Source organism: Emys orbicularis, chromosome 6, assembly GCF_028017835.1.
Source record: "Emys orbicularis isolate rEmyOrb1 chromosome 6, rEmyOrb1.hap1, whole genome shotgun sequence".
Taxonomy (NCBI): Eukaryota; Metazoa; Chordata; order Testudines; family Emydidae; genus Emys; species Emys orbicularis.
The window spans coordinates 132,311,731-132,328,503 of NC_088688.1; the positions used below are offsets into that span (position 1 = coordinate 132,311,731).

General features: G+C 42.9%; 1 protein-coding gene across 1 annotated transcript in view; it reads left to right on the forward strand.

The window, feature by feature from the left end:
- Positions 1-6,366, forward strand: part of SLC44A1 (solute carrier family 44 member 1) — a 97,335-nt gene extending 90,969 nt beyond the window's left edge. The window contains exons 14-16 of the mRNA XM_065406244.1: positions 997-1,233; positions 3,007-3,087; positions 6,290-6,366. Of these exons, the coding sequence (XP_065262316.1) occupies positions 997-1,233; positions 3,007-3,087; positions 6,290-6,313 (342 nt within the window). The 3' untranslated portion in view covers positions 6,314-6,366. The remainder of the gene's footprint in view (positions 1-996; positions 1,234-3,006; positions 3,088-6,289) is intronic.
- The last annotated feature ends 10,407 nt before the right edge of the window (positions 6,367-16,773 follow it).

A 16,773-nucleotide genomic window follows, 5' to 3' on the forward strand; every position in this document is an offset into this window, starting at 1 on the left:
TACAGGTGCCTTGGGGGTATTGAAGTGAACACTGCAGTTCTCTGGAGTAGTCTAACATTCCAGGAAATGTCTCCATGAAAAAATGGCTTTCACATCATTGGATGAACAGAAGGGTGGCAGTAATGCTTAAATAAGCGGTGCAAACTACCAAACAACAGTGTTAGCTCTATGCTGCTGCCTGGCCAACCCAGCTCTTCTTTCAGCCTAATTCAATATCTGAATAATACAGTGGAAACTGACCTATTTTGCAGTGTTTGATTTTTAAATGCAGAGGCATGGTATATTGTTCATAAAAACTACATTGACATCTAGTATGACATTTCTTAGGGCCACTCATGCTAATTTTTGGGAAACTACCTGAAAGATATGTAGAAATGCCTTGCGCTGTTAAAATCAGAGTTAGAAATAATGCTTAGTTTACAGTGGGGACCTAGTACACAAGGTAATTCTTAGCAGCCTTCCTGTTGCAAATAGGAGGGACTGGAACAAGCTGAAGGGATATTTTGTCTAAGTGTGTGTCTGCAAGCAAAATTATTATAAAGCATATTAATTGGTGGATCTGGTTATATTAATTTTTATATTGTGTACAAAGTACAGACCTAGAACTGATTCCTGACCCGAGGAGTTTATAATTTGAATAAACCGACAACACAACAGAGTAAGATTCTGTCTTACTATAGTATCTTTTTTTTTTTTTTTTTTTTTTTTCCCTGGAACAATGGGTGAGTGGCAGGTTTGTATTTATTTATGTGAATTAGCTTTGGGGCTTTGAAGAGATGGTATTCTTCTCTGTGCAGGCACAGCATTGAAAACAGCTCTGGCTGGATCCAGCAGCATGTGGGGTTTTAGTAGCATTTAGTGTCTTGTGGTGGAATCAGTGACATTGTAGCATCCAGTTCTCCTATACCTGTGAGACTAAAGTGTGTGCTCACGTACATGAAAAATAGTCCAATGGCTTCTGCAATCATTCTTGTCTTTTTGTTTTCTTTGCTTCAGGTACTGATCGTTTGCAGCACGGGCTTGGCGGGGGTTATGTTGCTGAACTACCAGAGGGATTACACAGTGTGGGTGTTGCCTCTCATCATCGTCTGCCTCTTTGCTTTCCTGGTTGCTCACTGCTTCCTGTCAATTTATGAAATGGTCGTGGATGTCCTCTTCTTATGTTTTGCCATTGATACAAAATACAACGATGGAAGTCCTGGTAGAGAATTCTACATGGATAAAATTCTCATGGTAAGTTAGTTTTCCTCCCCTCTCCCTTGAGTCAAAGGAACTCTACTATTGATAGAGAATTTAGTGCAAGCTTCTGATGCCATTCAGCACAAAAATCCCAGGGTCAGCCTTTTTTAAAGACCTTTCTCTTGGGTCCAGAAGAAAGTATGACTAATGTCAGTAGTGCCCAGGTTGGGGTTTCTTACCCAGACCGGCAGACCAGCCTTTGCTCAGACAGTGTCTCTCCTAGTCCTCAAATAGCAGCACTTACAGTCCCTCCCTGAGTACGGGTCTGAGCCTGAGTTGCTATTAGCATCTCATTTGACAGGGACAAAGTAGGCCATGTTACAGTTACACTATGTCTACATTGGAGACCTACAGCGCCACAGCTGTACCCATGCAGCTGCGCCACTGTCAGAACGGCTACACCACAGATCTATGCCAACAGGAGAGAGCGTTCCCATCGACAGGATTAACCCCCCCCAATGAGTGGTGATAGCTATGTCTGCGGGAGAAGCTGTGCACACGACCACTTAGGCCGGTGAAACATATGTCGCTGAGGTGTGGGATTTTTCACACCCCAGAGTGACATACGTTTTGCTGACATAAGTGGTAGTGAAGACATGGTCTTAGTTTCTTAATTTAGATGTTCCCCCTCATCCCCCCACGTACATCTGATGTACTAGAAACGGGGAAGTAAAAATCCTCTTAAAGCCAACATTAGACTGAATTCAGTGCTAAGAGAGAATTTCCTTGCTCCTGTTTCTCTACCTGCTCTACATAGCAGCCATGAAGTCCATTCCTCACTTCACATGAAATGTATTCTCATGCATAAACCAGAGACAGACTCAAATCCAATTATTCTTAACATTCTGATTTCTGAATACTTGTTGGGAATTGTGTCAGGATTTTAACCCTAAACCTCTGTTGTGTAGTGCTTTAGGTTGTATAGTACGTAATACTAGCTGATCCCATTGATATCAAATGTAGAATAATAATTGAAAATACCTTACACTCACATAGCACAGGTAATTTAGTAAGATCACGATATATAATCTAGCACAAGAAATTTAGAATGATCACACTGTGTGCGCGTGCGTGTGTGCAGAGAATCAATGTTCAGATTGGCCACAGAATTGTAAACAACAAAGGGATGCGGTAGATATCAAAGTACTAGTGGCATGGAATTTCCTACGTGATGCCTTCACCTTTACAATAGAAAGATGTATTGAAATACTACAGAACTATAGCATATCTGCTGATAACTTTAATAGCAGGGTCTAATGCCTGGCTGCTTCCATTTGATGTTATAACAAATGGGAAAGGCCGTGTCCATGGCGGGGGGGAAATCTCACAAGATGAGACCCTGGATGGGGAAAAGTTTTGAGAAGTTGTGTTCTGAGGGATTAGGGAAAACTGGAAGGCATTGCTAGAAGTAAAAACAAAATCCCCGTATATTTTTTTCTATTACAACGGCTTGATAGAGCTGTAATACTACAGACTGTAGTGGCTGGGGTCTGTATTTATTTTGTGCCAGTCATCAGAATGTGGATGCCAGGGATGGGTGGGGGGGATGGTTAATACTGTCTGTAAGGATCTTTTGAGTGCCAAAGGGGTAAGAGACGGAGGGAGGCGGTATCTCTTGTTTTTGTGTTCACTTCTTGGGGCAGAACACATTACTTTTTGTGACATTGTCAGGGAATTTTATATGTGAGCCATAGGCTTGCACATTCCCTGGATACTTCAGTATACAACCAGTGGAAGAAAGATTAAGCCACTTGACTTATTTTGCAGGAATTTGTGGAGAACAGTAGAAAATCAATGAAAGAAGCTGGCAAGGGAGGTGGAGCTGAAGGCAGAGAGCTAAAACCAATGGTAGGTGCAGATGAGGAGGTGGCCATCCTCCAAGAATTTCACTTTTACTTCCTCTCCCTCTCTGTCTTTACTGACTGCACTTCTTCAGGGGAAGTTTTTGTTCTTTGTATCACTCAAGATGTTCTGCTTTTTCTGTTTGTGAGCTTGCCTATCACCTGGATGGCAGAGTTTTTGTCACAGCTGAGACCATCTCCTGTAAAAGTAAGCTGAAAGGAACTGTATCTTGTGACATAGAAATACAGTGGAAGAGTCAGTTGAATTAGGATCAGGATTGCAGCAGTGCCCACAACATGCTAGGTGGTACACACAGAAGATCTGTGGGGCAGGGAGTGTAATTAATTACTAGCATAGCCCAACTTACTCCTCTTTCCATTGGTGAACTAAATTCTTAATTTTGCATTCAGCATAAAAGCCTGAAGGACACTTATTGAGCTGTATCCTAAAACAATGGGGCCATGCACTTCAGGGTCATACCAAATTATGTTAAACTGTGGCGAGGGATTGGATACAGTGATTCCTTTCAACCTGCTTAAAATAACATTTCTCCCAGTTGTTTGTTTTTTATTGCTAACTATTTATGTTGCTGTCTCTTGCGCTCTCTATTTCCATCTCACATTGTCAGATACAGGGACAATGCATCACTTATGCTTCTGAAGTCTTAACCACCACCTGTTTTCACTTACGCTGTGCCTGTTTGAAAGGCATTGCATGTTTAAGTATCCTGTAATAAGGAACATCTGTAACTAATACAGATAATGGAGTTATCCATCTTGCAAGGTGAGCTTGGGACTCGGAGAACTGGGAGCCAGGCTTTCTGTGTATAAAAGATGGGCAGGTATGACTGAACTAGGTAGAGATGAGTCTGTTAATACTGACACTAGAACAGTGCCATAGGGTATAGTGGGGTTTATGTTGATTCCTCCAACAGTAGGTAGTAACTCTTTTAAATCATAAAAAGTAATGAAATCCAAATACATTTCCTTATAGTAGAAAATTCCTTTTTAATATGGCATATATAAAGCCATGCTGTGCCAGCACTTTGATCTAGAAAGATTGAATTCCTGCTCTCTGATTAACCCTGGAGCTGTGAGGAGTGTTATGCTAAGTTATTTATACAATCAGTTCTAGCATATCAACCTAGATTATAAATGGTCTTTCATTATTATTGGGAGGAATAGCTCAGTGGTTTGAGCATTGGCCTGCTAAACCCAGGGTTGTGAGTTTAGTCCTTGCGGGGGCCATTTAGGGATCTGGGGCACACAAAAAAACCAAACTGTCAGGGAAAGTATTTGGTCCTGTTAGTGAAGGCAGGGGACTGGACTTGATGACCTTTCAAGGTCCCTTCCAGTTCTATGAGATAGGTATATCTCCATATATATTATATTATTATTATTATTTTATTATGGGTGCCAAGATCTCGTTACTGTTGTCGTCTCTAGAATTGTGCAGAGTAATTCCCATGCACAACTTCCACAGCGTATAGACACTTAGTCCAGTGACAGTGGTTTGGCTCACTTATTGTGACCTGTGTGGTTTCGTTCAAACCTCCCCTTGCACAGGCTTTGTCTTCACTACCCGCCGATCCGGCGGGTAGCAATCGGTTTATCGGGGATCGGCTTACCGCGTCTAGTGAAGACGCGGTAAAATCGATCCCTGATCGCTCTGCCGTCGACTCCGGAAATCCACCTCGGCAGGAGGCGGCAGCGGAGTCGGCGGCAGCGCGGCAGCGGTCGACTTTCCCGCGTCCTCACCGCTAGGTAAGCCGACCTAAAATACGCAACTTCAGCTACGGTATTCACGTAGCTGAAGTTGCGTATCTTAGGTCGGACCCCCGCTGTAGTGTAGACCTAGCCACAGTCTTCTGGAAGGCCAACATTTTAGCCATGACTGGCCTTTCTCCACCTTAAAGTATTTGTTAAAGCATAAGTGCTGTTGTATATCTAAATATAGGACAAGAACGTTTTCATATGTATGATCTACCATTTTCTTCAAGGAGTAATTCCAACTAAGTGAACATTAGAAGCTACTGCTGGGATTTTCAAATCTATCTAAGGGTATTCACAGTTCCCATTAAAATTAGTGGGAATTAGCTGTCCAAATCCTCTAAGCAGCCTTGAAAGTCCTAACCTAAAGCTTTTTACTCAACTCCCAATTCAGAGTACTGCTTTACATCAAGTAGTGTCCTAATAACATCCACCTTAAAGCTAGTGCACACTGCGAAAGATGCTAAAAGCTGTTGGTCCAGCACTTTCGGGCTTAAGCTTGGTTCCTCGGCCATATTTGGGTACCTGTGAAGACAGGCTGAGCATCCACACTGCCACAGCCTTCAGAGGGAGCTATGCATGCTCAGCACCCTTGGAAGTCAGGCCTCTTGTTTAGGAACCTAACTGTAGGCCACTCAGGTTTTGAAATGTATCTTTTAGTCCCTTACAGAGGATTGCTAGAGAGATGGTGTGAGCATGGGACAGGAAGGCAGGAACTCCTACATTGTATTTCCAGTTCTGATACTAACTTGGTTGCCTTCCACAAATCATCGGGCCATATTTTCTGAAGTGGCTTCCAATTTTTGGGTGCCTAATTTCAGCTGCATGGAGTCCAGAAAAGCAGGAATTGAACACTACTATGAATAACAAGAACATCCAGAGCTCTAATAGTTAGTGCTGACCTTTTGGAAAGGATCTAAAACCTCATGCTTCATGGTTGAAGCTTATCTCTAACTATTAGAGAGTAGGATAAAACCTTCATGTGGGGGGCGGGCAGATCATCCCACATCTGCCTACTGTGAAGTTTGTTGCACCTTTCTCTGAAGGCCATTATCAGAGACGGTACTGGACAAGATGGACCATAGTTCTGATCTGATCCAGCATTTCCTCTCTTCCTAAAGTTGAGTACCCAAAAATTAAAGGCCACTTTGGGGAGTTTGGGCCTTCACTGCTTTGCCTCAGTTCCCTCATTTATAAAGTAGAGGGAATCTCTCTCAAAAGTGTGGAGGATTAGTTCAGAAATTTAAATGGCTACCTAGAATTACACTTCTTAAAAATCTGAGTGGAAACATTTAGGAGTTGTCATTTCTAAAGAGACTGTCTAGGTTCAAGAACAAGGCTTTTCAAACTTTACTATTTGTAGTGATCCTTTTGGATCAGTTTCTTCAATTGTCCATTGACATGTGTCTAAGACTGTACTGTATGACTTTGTTTTCTAGGCCTCTGGAGCAAGTTCATCTTGAAACTAGCCAGCCATTATGGAACCCATTGACATTCCAAAACACTATATATAAATAAGCAGCCAAAATCAGAAAAGGAACAGGGATTTAATACTTTTTTTAATGATTATTTTTGTGAAACATGTACTCTTTTCATACGGGTGGCTTTTACAAGCAACTTTATCATTGTTCCTTTTTTTAATCATTGTGGTCATGGAAATGTTAAGATTCTTATCTGATTAAGATACAATCTAGAGGAGGAATCAATTATTTAAAAAAAAATTAAATCAAGACTCTTGGTTAGAGTATCAGATTTATCAGGTGTCCCTCAAAATTGAAATGTAACCAAGAATTACCTTTAAATCAGCTCATTTAGGATTTTATATTTAAACTCAGATGCATCAGTGACTTCTGGGGAAATGTTTCAGATTTAAAAAACAATTAAAATTTTAGGGGCTTTTAAAAGGGTTTCAATGAGAGTCATAATTATAACTCATTTGTAGTCAGCCATTTTACCCACCAACCCTATTGGGGCCTAGTGGGGTTACACATTGTTTTGTTTATAAATTTCAGATATCAAAATAACCAACTCCTCAGGTATTTAGATGTTGTGGGAGCCCCTGCATTTCTATGGAAGAGAAACTAGAAAATGGGAAAGGATGAGTTTTATATGCAACTGTTTTCCGTTTTACTTTATTTTTCCCTTTGAGTTCAGTAGCCTCCTTTGCACTTCATAAGGCTCCTTTGAAGGGTATGGATTCTCCAAACGAGCAGTTGAACAAACTGATCATTAAAACTCAGCCTTAGCCATACTCCTCATGATTCATTCATGACTAGATATAAGGATGCTGGACATGGGGAGAGAAACAAACTGTACAAAGAGTATTGTAAGTTGTTTTTATTTAACTCCAGAGAGATTTGGGAAGTGTAAATGTAAATGGCCAGGCCTTGGCTGTTTTCTCATTCATATTAGTATGTACTGTAACCGGCTGGTAAAACAGGAGAGGGTAGATAAACATTTCTTTGGAAATGACACTGCCATGGTATCTAAAGTTATTCACTAACCCTAAGAGAACTTGTTCATTTTAATTCTTGAGTGTTTAAAACTTTTCATTCCTGAAGCTTACCAGATATGAATGCTAATACTCCATTGTTCAGCTTATTGTTATGGTAAATGCTTAGTGTATTTGCTAAAAACTCATGATCTGTTCATGCTATATACTCCTTTTTGTTACAATTTTTTAAGAAAACTATTTTTGTTAATGTAAAGTAAATATTTCAGAGCAGAATTTTTAAACTTATTGCACTAAAGACAAGCTCTGTAAGAATAAATAATGCCTCAATGGTTTGTTCACTCCATACAAGAAAATCTTTTGAAAGAGAGCAGCCCTTCCAGCTAAGCTTTGCAAATGGATTAAAGAGGGATGTGTGGAGAAGCATACGATTAATGCCACCAGGGTTTTATCAGCAACTGTTTGCTTATGTGCTTCCTTTCAAAGGATCAGACCTTTAAACTGCTGCCGAAGGTAAAAGGCATCCTGTAGTTTTTTAATTAATGAGTGCTCTTAACAGTTCCAGTGGTAGCTAACTACTTCTGTTTTGTTTCTGTAAGTCATTTGATACTTCAGTTTTTTCAGACTTCTTGCAATAAAAATCAGGATGAATAAAAGGATTTACCCTTATCATAACACAGACCAAACAGTATGAATATAAATAAACTGTAGCTGTTTGAGGGCAAAAAACTGGCTTAGGCTCTGATCCTGCAAACACTTATGCAACTGTGTAGCGTTATTCAAGGAAGTAGTTCCATTGACTTCAACAGGACCGCTCATGTAAGTCAAGTTATACACCTGTGTAAGCATTAACTGGATCAGGGCTTTAGTCTGGGATTTTAAATGGAGCAGTGGTTAGGTCTCTCAATGTAAATGACATGCATCTGTCAGGACCTCTCGGAGACGTTAGGGCAGCCTTCTCTTGTGCACGGAAGGAGTCTGCTGCATCAACGGCCAGAAGTGCACTGGCTCAGTTGCAGCTCTGGAGTTTGGAGACTCAGAATACTTGCCAAGATCAGTGGGGTTTGGCAGCGAGTTAAATACTGGCTCAGCAGGATCCTAGAAGCTGGATTCCAAAGCTAAGAAAAGGATTGTCATGTCCCTAGCTACTCCACAGAAACTGCCGCTTACACCCTGTTTCTGAAGACATCATTTGACGTGCTCTGATGGAAGTCTTGGATTCTGCTCACTTTGATGACCTAACATCATATTCCTGCCATGACAAGTTCCACAACTTTGGGTTCTCTGCTCCCTGGAAGCTGTGGGGGAAGGGGGTGCTTTTCAGTTAACTTACAACTGGAACTGTAATCAGAAACAAAGTTTGTATTTTTGTATAACTTGCCTGTGCACCATTTTTATAACAGGGCCTGTTTTACAAATAAATTGGTTTTATTATCACAGTGTGTAGCAGTAGTTATGGACAATACTTTTGTATGGGTAGCTGTAATTTTCAAGTTATCTATCATGATAAAGTTCTTAATCAATTCAAGTGTACCATTCCTTAGCGTATGTACAGCATGCATAGCTTTTCAGTTACAAAGTAGGGTCATGCCTTACTGAACTATCACAAATGCCCTGGCTGTTCAAAAGCATTCCTTTCCCATGCAGGCTTTCTAGTGGCACTTCAGTGTTTTGGATGCTCTTTGAAACTTACTTTTGCAGCAGACTACAAGCTGCCTTCTTCCTCCCTAGTCCCTCCTTTGTGTGTGGAGAGAGAGGTGGAAAACAAGTCTCTAGAGAAAGTTGCTTGCAGAGCAAGTTTTAGACGCTCGTTGCCTGTCCTGATAATGAGGGTAGTGGGAATGTGATTTCTCCTGCAGTAATATCTACACCTGGCAGCTGAGATGCTGGGCACTGCCAGTGATAAAGGATTTAGACACTTCTTCCTATCTGGTTATCAAAGCTAGTGTCAGTGCTACCATTCCCTCCTGTACTGGGCGACGCTTACTGGCGAGGGGGTGGCTGAGAAGGATAAAGCTGAGGAAGCCATCTCCCCTGACGCTTAAAACCTCTGCCTAAGCAAGAAAGATTAGAGATTCAGCCAGGTCAGCTTGGATTTAAAATCCTAGCCTGGGTGAATGACCGCACATTTGGATTGTAGCACGTTATGCAACGTATTCCTAGCTTTGGTCACAGAAGACCTGTTAGCTACACTTCAGGTGGAGGCCGAGCAGCGTCCGGCCCTTCTTGCCTCTCCCTGTTCATTGAGGACAATGTGCTGGCCACAGGGAGAACACACTTACCTGCGGAAAAGCTCTCATTTCTATATTTCTCTTTCAGCATAGGGGCACCAAGCAGCTGCACACCAGCTCCCCTTTGCCCCACTGACCTCAGCATGTGCCAAGGGCATCCTCGCCTCCCCAAGGCAGTGATTCAGGAGATCACCTGGACTAAATGGGGGGATTTAAGGTGCTTCCCCACCACTTATCTCCTGCCTGAGACCATCCCCTCTTCCTCACAGCAGTTGCAGTCATTGCACTCGCCATACCGCCACCTGTGAGATCCCCGCGCTGCTCCACAGCTAGCCTCTAAGCATGTGATGCGAACAACTCAAGATGCATCCCCAGCCCCTGTTCTTAGTTTGATTCCTGGGGTTGCATTCAACCCCAAGTGTGCCCGTTGGCAGGGCTGGCTTATGTACAGCTTTCATTTGGCTCTGTAGCTCAAGAGAGTCTTGTTGTTAGGTGTCTCCCTTCTTGGTCACACGCTAAGTGGGGCTCACTCAACCTGGAAAATCCAGTTATGGGCTCACAGCCAATCTAGGGCTTCTCCAGTAGTTTCTGTATAACTCCCTCTGCTGGAGATAGCTGCCTTTTGAAAGGGCTTTCCCCACAATCAACTCCCTTGCAACAAGATGCCCCCTTTTTCTGAGATGCACACTGGCTGGTGGCTCTCCCAATGTAGAATGGTAGAGACAAGAGTCCCAGCTGAGTCAAATGTTCAACCAACTGATCTGCCAGGATTTGAGTTTCTTTTTAACGTGCCCTCATGACATGCACTTTAATGGCTTGCTCTGAGCGGTTGAAATGTATTTTATGAATGTATGTTGTGGATTCAGAGTAAGATGCATATAGCAGACTTTTGTATAGTATATAATCACCAAACAGTGATCATTCTGGTCTTCATGCATATTACACATTGTATTGAGTAATAGTCATTTAAGAAGTACTGTGGACCAGATCTAAGAGTGGGTATCTAACTTTAAGTGCCCAGTTTTGAAAGTCTTGGCCTGTGCTTATATGGTCACTATTTTCCTAAATCTAAGCATCAGTTTCATAAAGTGTTTGTTAGTAATAGGTCCTGAGCTACATTATGGCTGAACAAAGCCTGTAGTTTTTCAATTTAATAGTCCCAAACCCAGCTCTAAAACTAACAGATTTGTCTGAAACATTGTGCACACTCTGATAACAAAGACATTCGGTTAAGTCACTTTTAAATGTATTTTTTTTAAAACAATGTCTTTGTTGACACTTGCTGTTAATATTGCCTATGGGCAGAGACTAGTAAGTTTCTCTGTTTCATATGCCGTCCAGCCACTGTGTTCTCAAGCTGCTTTCCTTTCTGGATAGATTAGAGAGGGCTGGGGTCTCAACTCTTTTGTTTGTAGCCTGGGATGTGTTATGGAAAACATTGAGAACCGTTGGTGTACCACAGTGCTGCAAAGTTTAGCTTCAATGTAGCAAGAGAATGCAACCAAGCGAAAACGATTTTCAGTGACATTCTAAAATCACGAAAATACTTTTCTAGTCACATTAAGCTATTTGACTCCATTTATTTTTTAAATAGCCACCTACCATTCTCTTTAACGAATGAAACAATTAAAACCCTTTGGGCAACTTTTCTCCCCAAAGGGGAAAACATGCAAATTATAATGCTCTGAATATACCTGTTCTCTACAGGACATTTCAGAGGAATTAGAACAGATAGTTGTCTGGAATTTCCATAGGGAATTAGCCAAAATCCTATAAAAATAGTTGGTAGAAATTCTATTAAAAACACAAATTACCAAGTACTATGGGGTCAAAACCTGTTTGTCTTACTGCTGAAATTGGTTCCAATTGATGTTCTAATAAATGAAGCAGGATTTGATCCTTTGGTAGATTCTGTAGAAATGTTGGACATACCTTAACAAAGAACTAAGAGTGCTGCAAGGTTTTACAGCAGAACCACCACCAGTCTTGAAAACTGAACTGCAATGCTTTAAATAAATTCAAAGAATGCTTTGACCTCTGAATTATTTGATGGAAGACATAGGTAGATTAAATTACAAGCAGCAGACAATTTAAAACTACCTTAAGGTTGTTTTCTCTGCAGCAGTTAAAGGCATCACTGACCCCTAGAACAGCAATGCCTGCATTTCTTCTAGGCGGTAAAGGTATTAACTTGCACAAGATGAGACAGTGCTTCTCTGGACAAGTAAAAATGTGTTTTGCTGGGATTTTCAGAAGAGTTTAGGAATGCAATTCCTGTTGAAAGTCAGAGGGAGTTTCATACCTCACTCCATTAGCCTCCTTTGCTCTTAATGCAAAAATACTTCACTTACTAGAATGTTGGGATTGGGTAGATCTTTACCAGGAGAGTGAGAGCCCAGGTGTAAGTTAGGGGACCTACGCAGCAGAAGGCGGCCAGAGAGGCAGTCAGCAAGGTCTCTTCACTGTGGAGTAATATTCCTAACAAAGCAATGCAACTTAACACGAGCAGAATGAAAAGAAGCCTCCAACCCTCCTTCCCTGGAACATCTGTGCAAAAAGAGGGGGAAAGCTGAGTTGCAGTTAACACTTTGTTCGCTAGGAGCCAGGTAGTCATCCTATGCCTGTCACCCCAGGATTATTCATGTTTGTCAACAGCTCCTAGTTTACAGGCGCAACCTGTTCCCAGTGAAATCAATGGGAGTTCCACCCTTAAATGTAGTGTGAGCAGAAGTAGGTTCTTACTCCACCTCCTTAGACAGATAGGGGAAGAGACCTGTATACCCCCAGCCCCACATGCTCTCTCCTGGGTAGTGGTACATTGTAAAGCAAATCTGAGTGGTGCTTGGTTTACAAGAAGTCTTGTTTCCTTCCTGCCATTTTGAAGGAAGTTCTCTTTGTAATAGACTCATTAGACCAAGGCTCTGGCTGAGTTACTGAAGTCCTCAAATATCGATTTAAAGACTTCACATTATAGAGAATCTACCATTTACTGTAGTTCAAACAAAAGTGCCCCGTGGTGCAGAGGAAGGGGTCTCTGCCAGTCTGACGTGGGGAACAATTCCTTCCCAACCCCAAACGTGGCAATGAGTTAGACTTCAAATGCCTTATCTATTTTACAAGCTGGAAGCCCTAGAAAAGATGAGCTGAGGGAATGGATGGTAAAACGTAGATACACCCTAGCACAGTTATGTCACAAGGTGTTCCCATCCTGCACCACAAAGATTGGGAATCACTGGCTGGCTGGTGGGCCTCGCTGACGTGCTCAGGGTCTAAGATGGGTCTCTAGCGCACCCAAGCACAGTTCTTTGGCCACAGTAAAGTAGGGTATACATCTTGCTTCAACAGGGCTGTAGGTAATTACCTTGATTTTTAACAAGTAAGGAAACAGATGACTGGCACATGTTTAATTTTAGGGGCAAGGCAGGGTCTGGGAGAGAATAAGGCGGGGACGGGGAGGCACTCTGCGAAGTAGTACTGCCCTTACGTTTTCTAACACTCATTCTTACAGGGCCAGACCCACAGCTGGTGTAAATCTTGCTCTAAAGACAATGGCATTTCAGTGATTTACAGCAGCTGAGGATCTGGCCCACAGCACTGTCGGCTCCCACACTCAACATGTAGGCTGCAGGTGTTGCCCCCCTGGCTTCACTGTGATTAAAACAAGCATGTCTGTGAGCCAGGAGCAGAGAGTGATGGTAGAAAGTAGGTAGCTGGGAGGGGACATGTCTCCAGAACAGCAGTGGATTAGAACGACACGTGGCCCAGATCCACAACTTAGCTACCTCCTTCCTCTCCAAAATAGCCTTCTTTCCTTCCTCAAAGCCTGAGTAGTGTGTGCTGTGCGCCCTGGGTAACTGGGGTCTCACAGCATCCAGCCTCTGGCTGTGTCCACCTTCCCTTACATAGGAGTGGGCCCCAAGGGGGCAGCCTGGACCCAGGGTGTGTCTAGGAATCCTACACGGGCAGCAGATGGCAGCCATCAGATGAGTGCTCTGCTGCTTGCTGTCCACTAACTCATTGGTGCCCGCCCCCATATTGCAAGGGGCCTGCCTTAATCCTCCTCTGCTACCTAAACAAACTGGTTGGCCCTTGGAACAAAACCGTAAACAGAATTTACTTACTTCTGCAGTCCAGATAGGCATTGACAAAGGTTGGCTGGAGCCCTTCACAGCTGAGTTTCATAGGCATAAAGAGGTCAGAATATAGCCTACAGACCCTTCTTAGTGGCTCAGAAAGCATATGTACCGTTGCAGAGTTTGGCAAGTGTTGGGTCCTCTTTTATGGTCTTTTAGCAAGTAGGCAATAAGGAAGGTGCAGCCGTCTACCAGCAGATTGGCATTATTTTTGTACTGTTGGGATTGTATCACAGATGGTTACTATATTTGATACCGAAAAAGTGGGGAGTCAAAATCTGTTTGGAAATGCTGGTTTTACAGACCAAACATGGCTTAAGTACTTGCAGATGGCATTGTTACAGTCTTTACCACTACTTCATCCTGGTGCAGGCTTTTCATCCAGATCACGCATACTTCTAATAAGGGGATCAAACCCATGGAATGTATTAGCAATTAATGTTGAATCTTGCTGGTCCATTTACTAAGAAGTGTGCTTCTTTCCAATGGAATGCCACCTCCTTTTGGAATAAAACTAGTTAACGTGACACTGTTTATTGTTGTCTGAGAACCTGAAATGTGTTGTAATGAAAATTGTAAATGGTGGAGGGAAGGGAAATTAACAGTTCTGATCTAATATTAGATTTTCTGTGTAAACTGACTGTGGCAGAATACTGATGCAAACTGTATTTTAGTCTGACAAATGTATAGAATTTTTTTATGTATCAGAATAAAGTTTTCTAGAAAAGACTTTTTCATGTCTCCTCTGTTGGCTGGTAAGATGCTTTCCCTTGCAGGATGGGTGAGTAGTAGAGCAGGACTGGGCTTGGTGGGCAGACTTTGGCTCTGGATTAAACTTCCCCTGAGGGTATATGGAATAAAGACTTAGAACTACAATGTGGCCTATCCCCACTTGGGTATTAAAATGTGTTAGCCATCATGTTTCTTATACGCACACCTTTTTTTCCTTACGTAGGCAGGAAAAAAATATGTTCAGATGTCTATCCAGTCCCTCACTGTCTGAAATAACACATTTGCAAGCAAATATGCATGAGCATGTTACTCTAATGCCCCAAGGCTTAAAAAGGCATCTCTAATATTAGACCATGCTCCTCACTGTAATACCTCATTACTACTGACAGTAGCACCTGGAGCTCTCAAAGGATCAGCATTCCATTGTGTTAGGTGCTGTACACGAACAAAGACATGCTCCCCACTCTGAAGCTTTTACAGTCCAAGGCCCCAGTTCTGCAGTACTTTATAGACGTGCTTAACTTGGAGTCTCATGGCACATTTTTAAGCCCTTTCAGGATCAAAGCCCAAGAGGACAAGTAGCATAGCAAGGATGGGAGTGCAGAGAGGCAGCATAATCCTGTGGATAGGAAACTGGACTGGGACTCAGGGGACCTGTGTTCTCTGCTACAGCCTGCAGTGTGACCTTGAGTGAGTTTCTGCCTCCCTTTTCCCATCTGTAAAATAGGGGTAATGTTACTTACCCTCTCTTGTTCTGGGGGTAGTAAATGGGTTTAAGTTCTTTGAGATCAGATGAAAGATGTTCTATAAAAGGGAACTTATGAGATCATATCTGAGCACCTCAATGCGGCCTAGTTCAGTGGGATCAGAGAGCTCCCCTCCTTTCCCCCCGCATGATAGCTGTCAATTTCCTCTTTTGTTACTGCCAGTTTCTCAATGGACTATAACCAGCCATGCAGAGCGGTGTTTTCTCCCCATGTTATCCTTTATTTCCTGCAAATGCAATGCTTCGGGGACTTTAATTTAACTGGGAGCTATTGCCAGCTCAAACCTTGAAGTTAAAGCCATTGTGAAGAATCACTAAATACAATTAGGAGGCATAAAGGACTGATCAACCAATCAGAACGTTGGACTCCTGCAGACAGATGGGGCCTCATGTGGTGGAACAAACTACCCCTAAATTAGTCCATTTTAACTGGGAAATTCCATTTTAAAGTGACACTGAGGGACAAAACATCCTCCGTTATAATGCTCTGCGTGTGCATGCGCTGGCGAGCACCAACAGTAGGCTAGGTGCCCTACAGACAGGTAAGACAGCCCTGCCTGCCTCCCCCTCCACACAACACAATCTCATTTTACTTTGTGTCTCAGTGCGTTGATGATGCCCCAGGCCCCGTCTGTTTGGCTCAGTATCTCAGTCACAGTTTGTCAGCAATGAAGCTGCTCAGAACCAGAACGGTACTGCGCGCACACAGGTCATTCGGAACTCAACTGGCTCCTGTTGAACTTTGCAGGTGTAAAGACTTCAGGACAAGGCCCTAAGACGGTCACAGGCTGGCTCCCCATCCGCCTCAACTCCCTCTGTGGCATCGCTGCCCTGAGGCCCGCGGCACTGCCTTGGGGGAAACAGCATTGACTCCTGCTTGTTTCTGAACCAAAAGAGCCTTGCAGCTCTAGGGGGGAGAGGGAAAGGGAAGGCATAGAGGATGGGCCTGGGGAGATCTGGACAGGGATAATGGGGAAGGGGAGAACAAGCATGGAGACCTGAAATGGAGGAGAGAATTGGGGCTTGACCTGGGTAGGCTCAGAGGGAAGCCTGTGATGAGTTTGCAGAGAGAATGGGAACCAGAGGGATAGAACTAAAAAGATGAAACCCACGCAGGGAAATAGATGGGAGGGACAGAGATTGTGTGGAAGGGTGGACAGGAACCAGAAGGAGAGGGGAAGGAAGGTGGGTGAGGTACTAGGTACAAGGAAGAGGGAAATGGATTGGGGAAAGAATGAGAAGAGGGTAAGGGAAAACCAAGAGAGAGAATCAGGAAAATATTAACAGGAGGGAAAGCGAGAGTATGGAATAGAGAGATGTGAAACGTAGGAGAGGAGAGCACAAGAAATGAAAAAGCAACAACACACACAACTGTCTTATTCTGGAACACACACAATTCCACAGTCAAGATGCTCTAAGTGCAATAATCAGTGTTTAACCCTGGGTCACACTGTCTGAAAAACAACCCACATGGACCCAACTCTGGCACTGACAAGTCGAAACCCCAGGGCAAAAAGCTTATCCTGATGATTGACTTTACCAATAAGCACATATTGCAGATATGGCAATATCAAGACCAAATCTGTACCTCTGATCTTAAAATCTACAA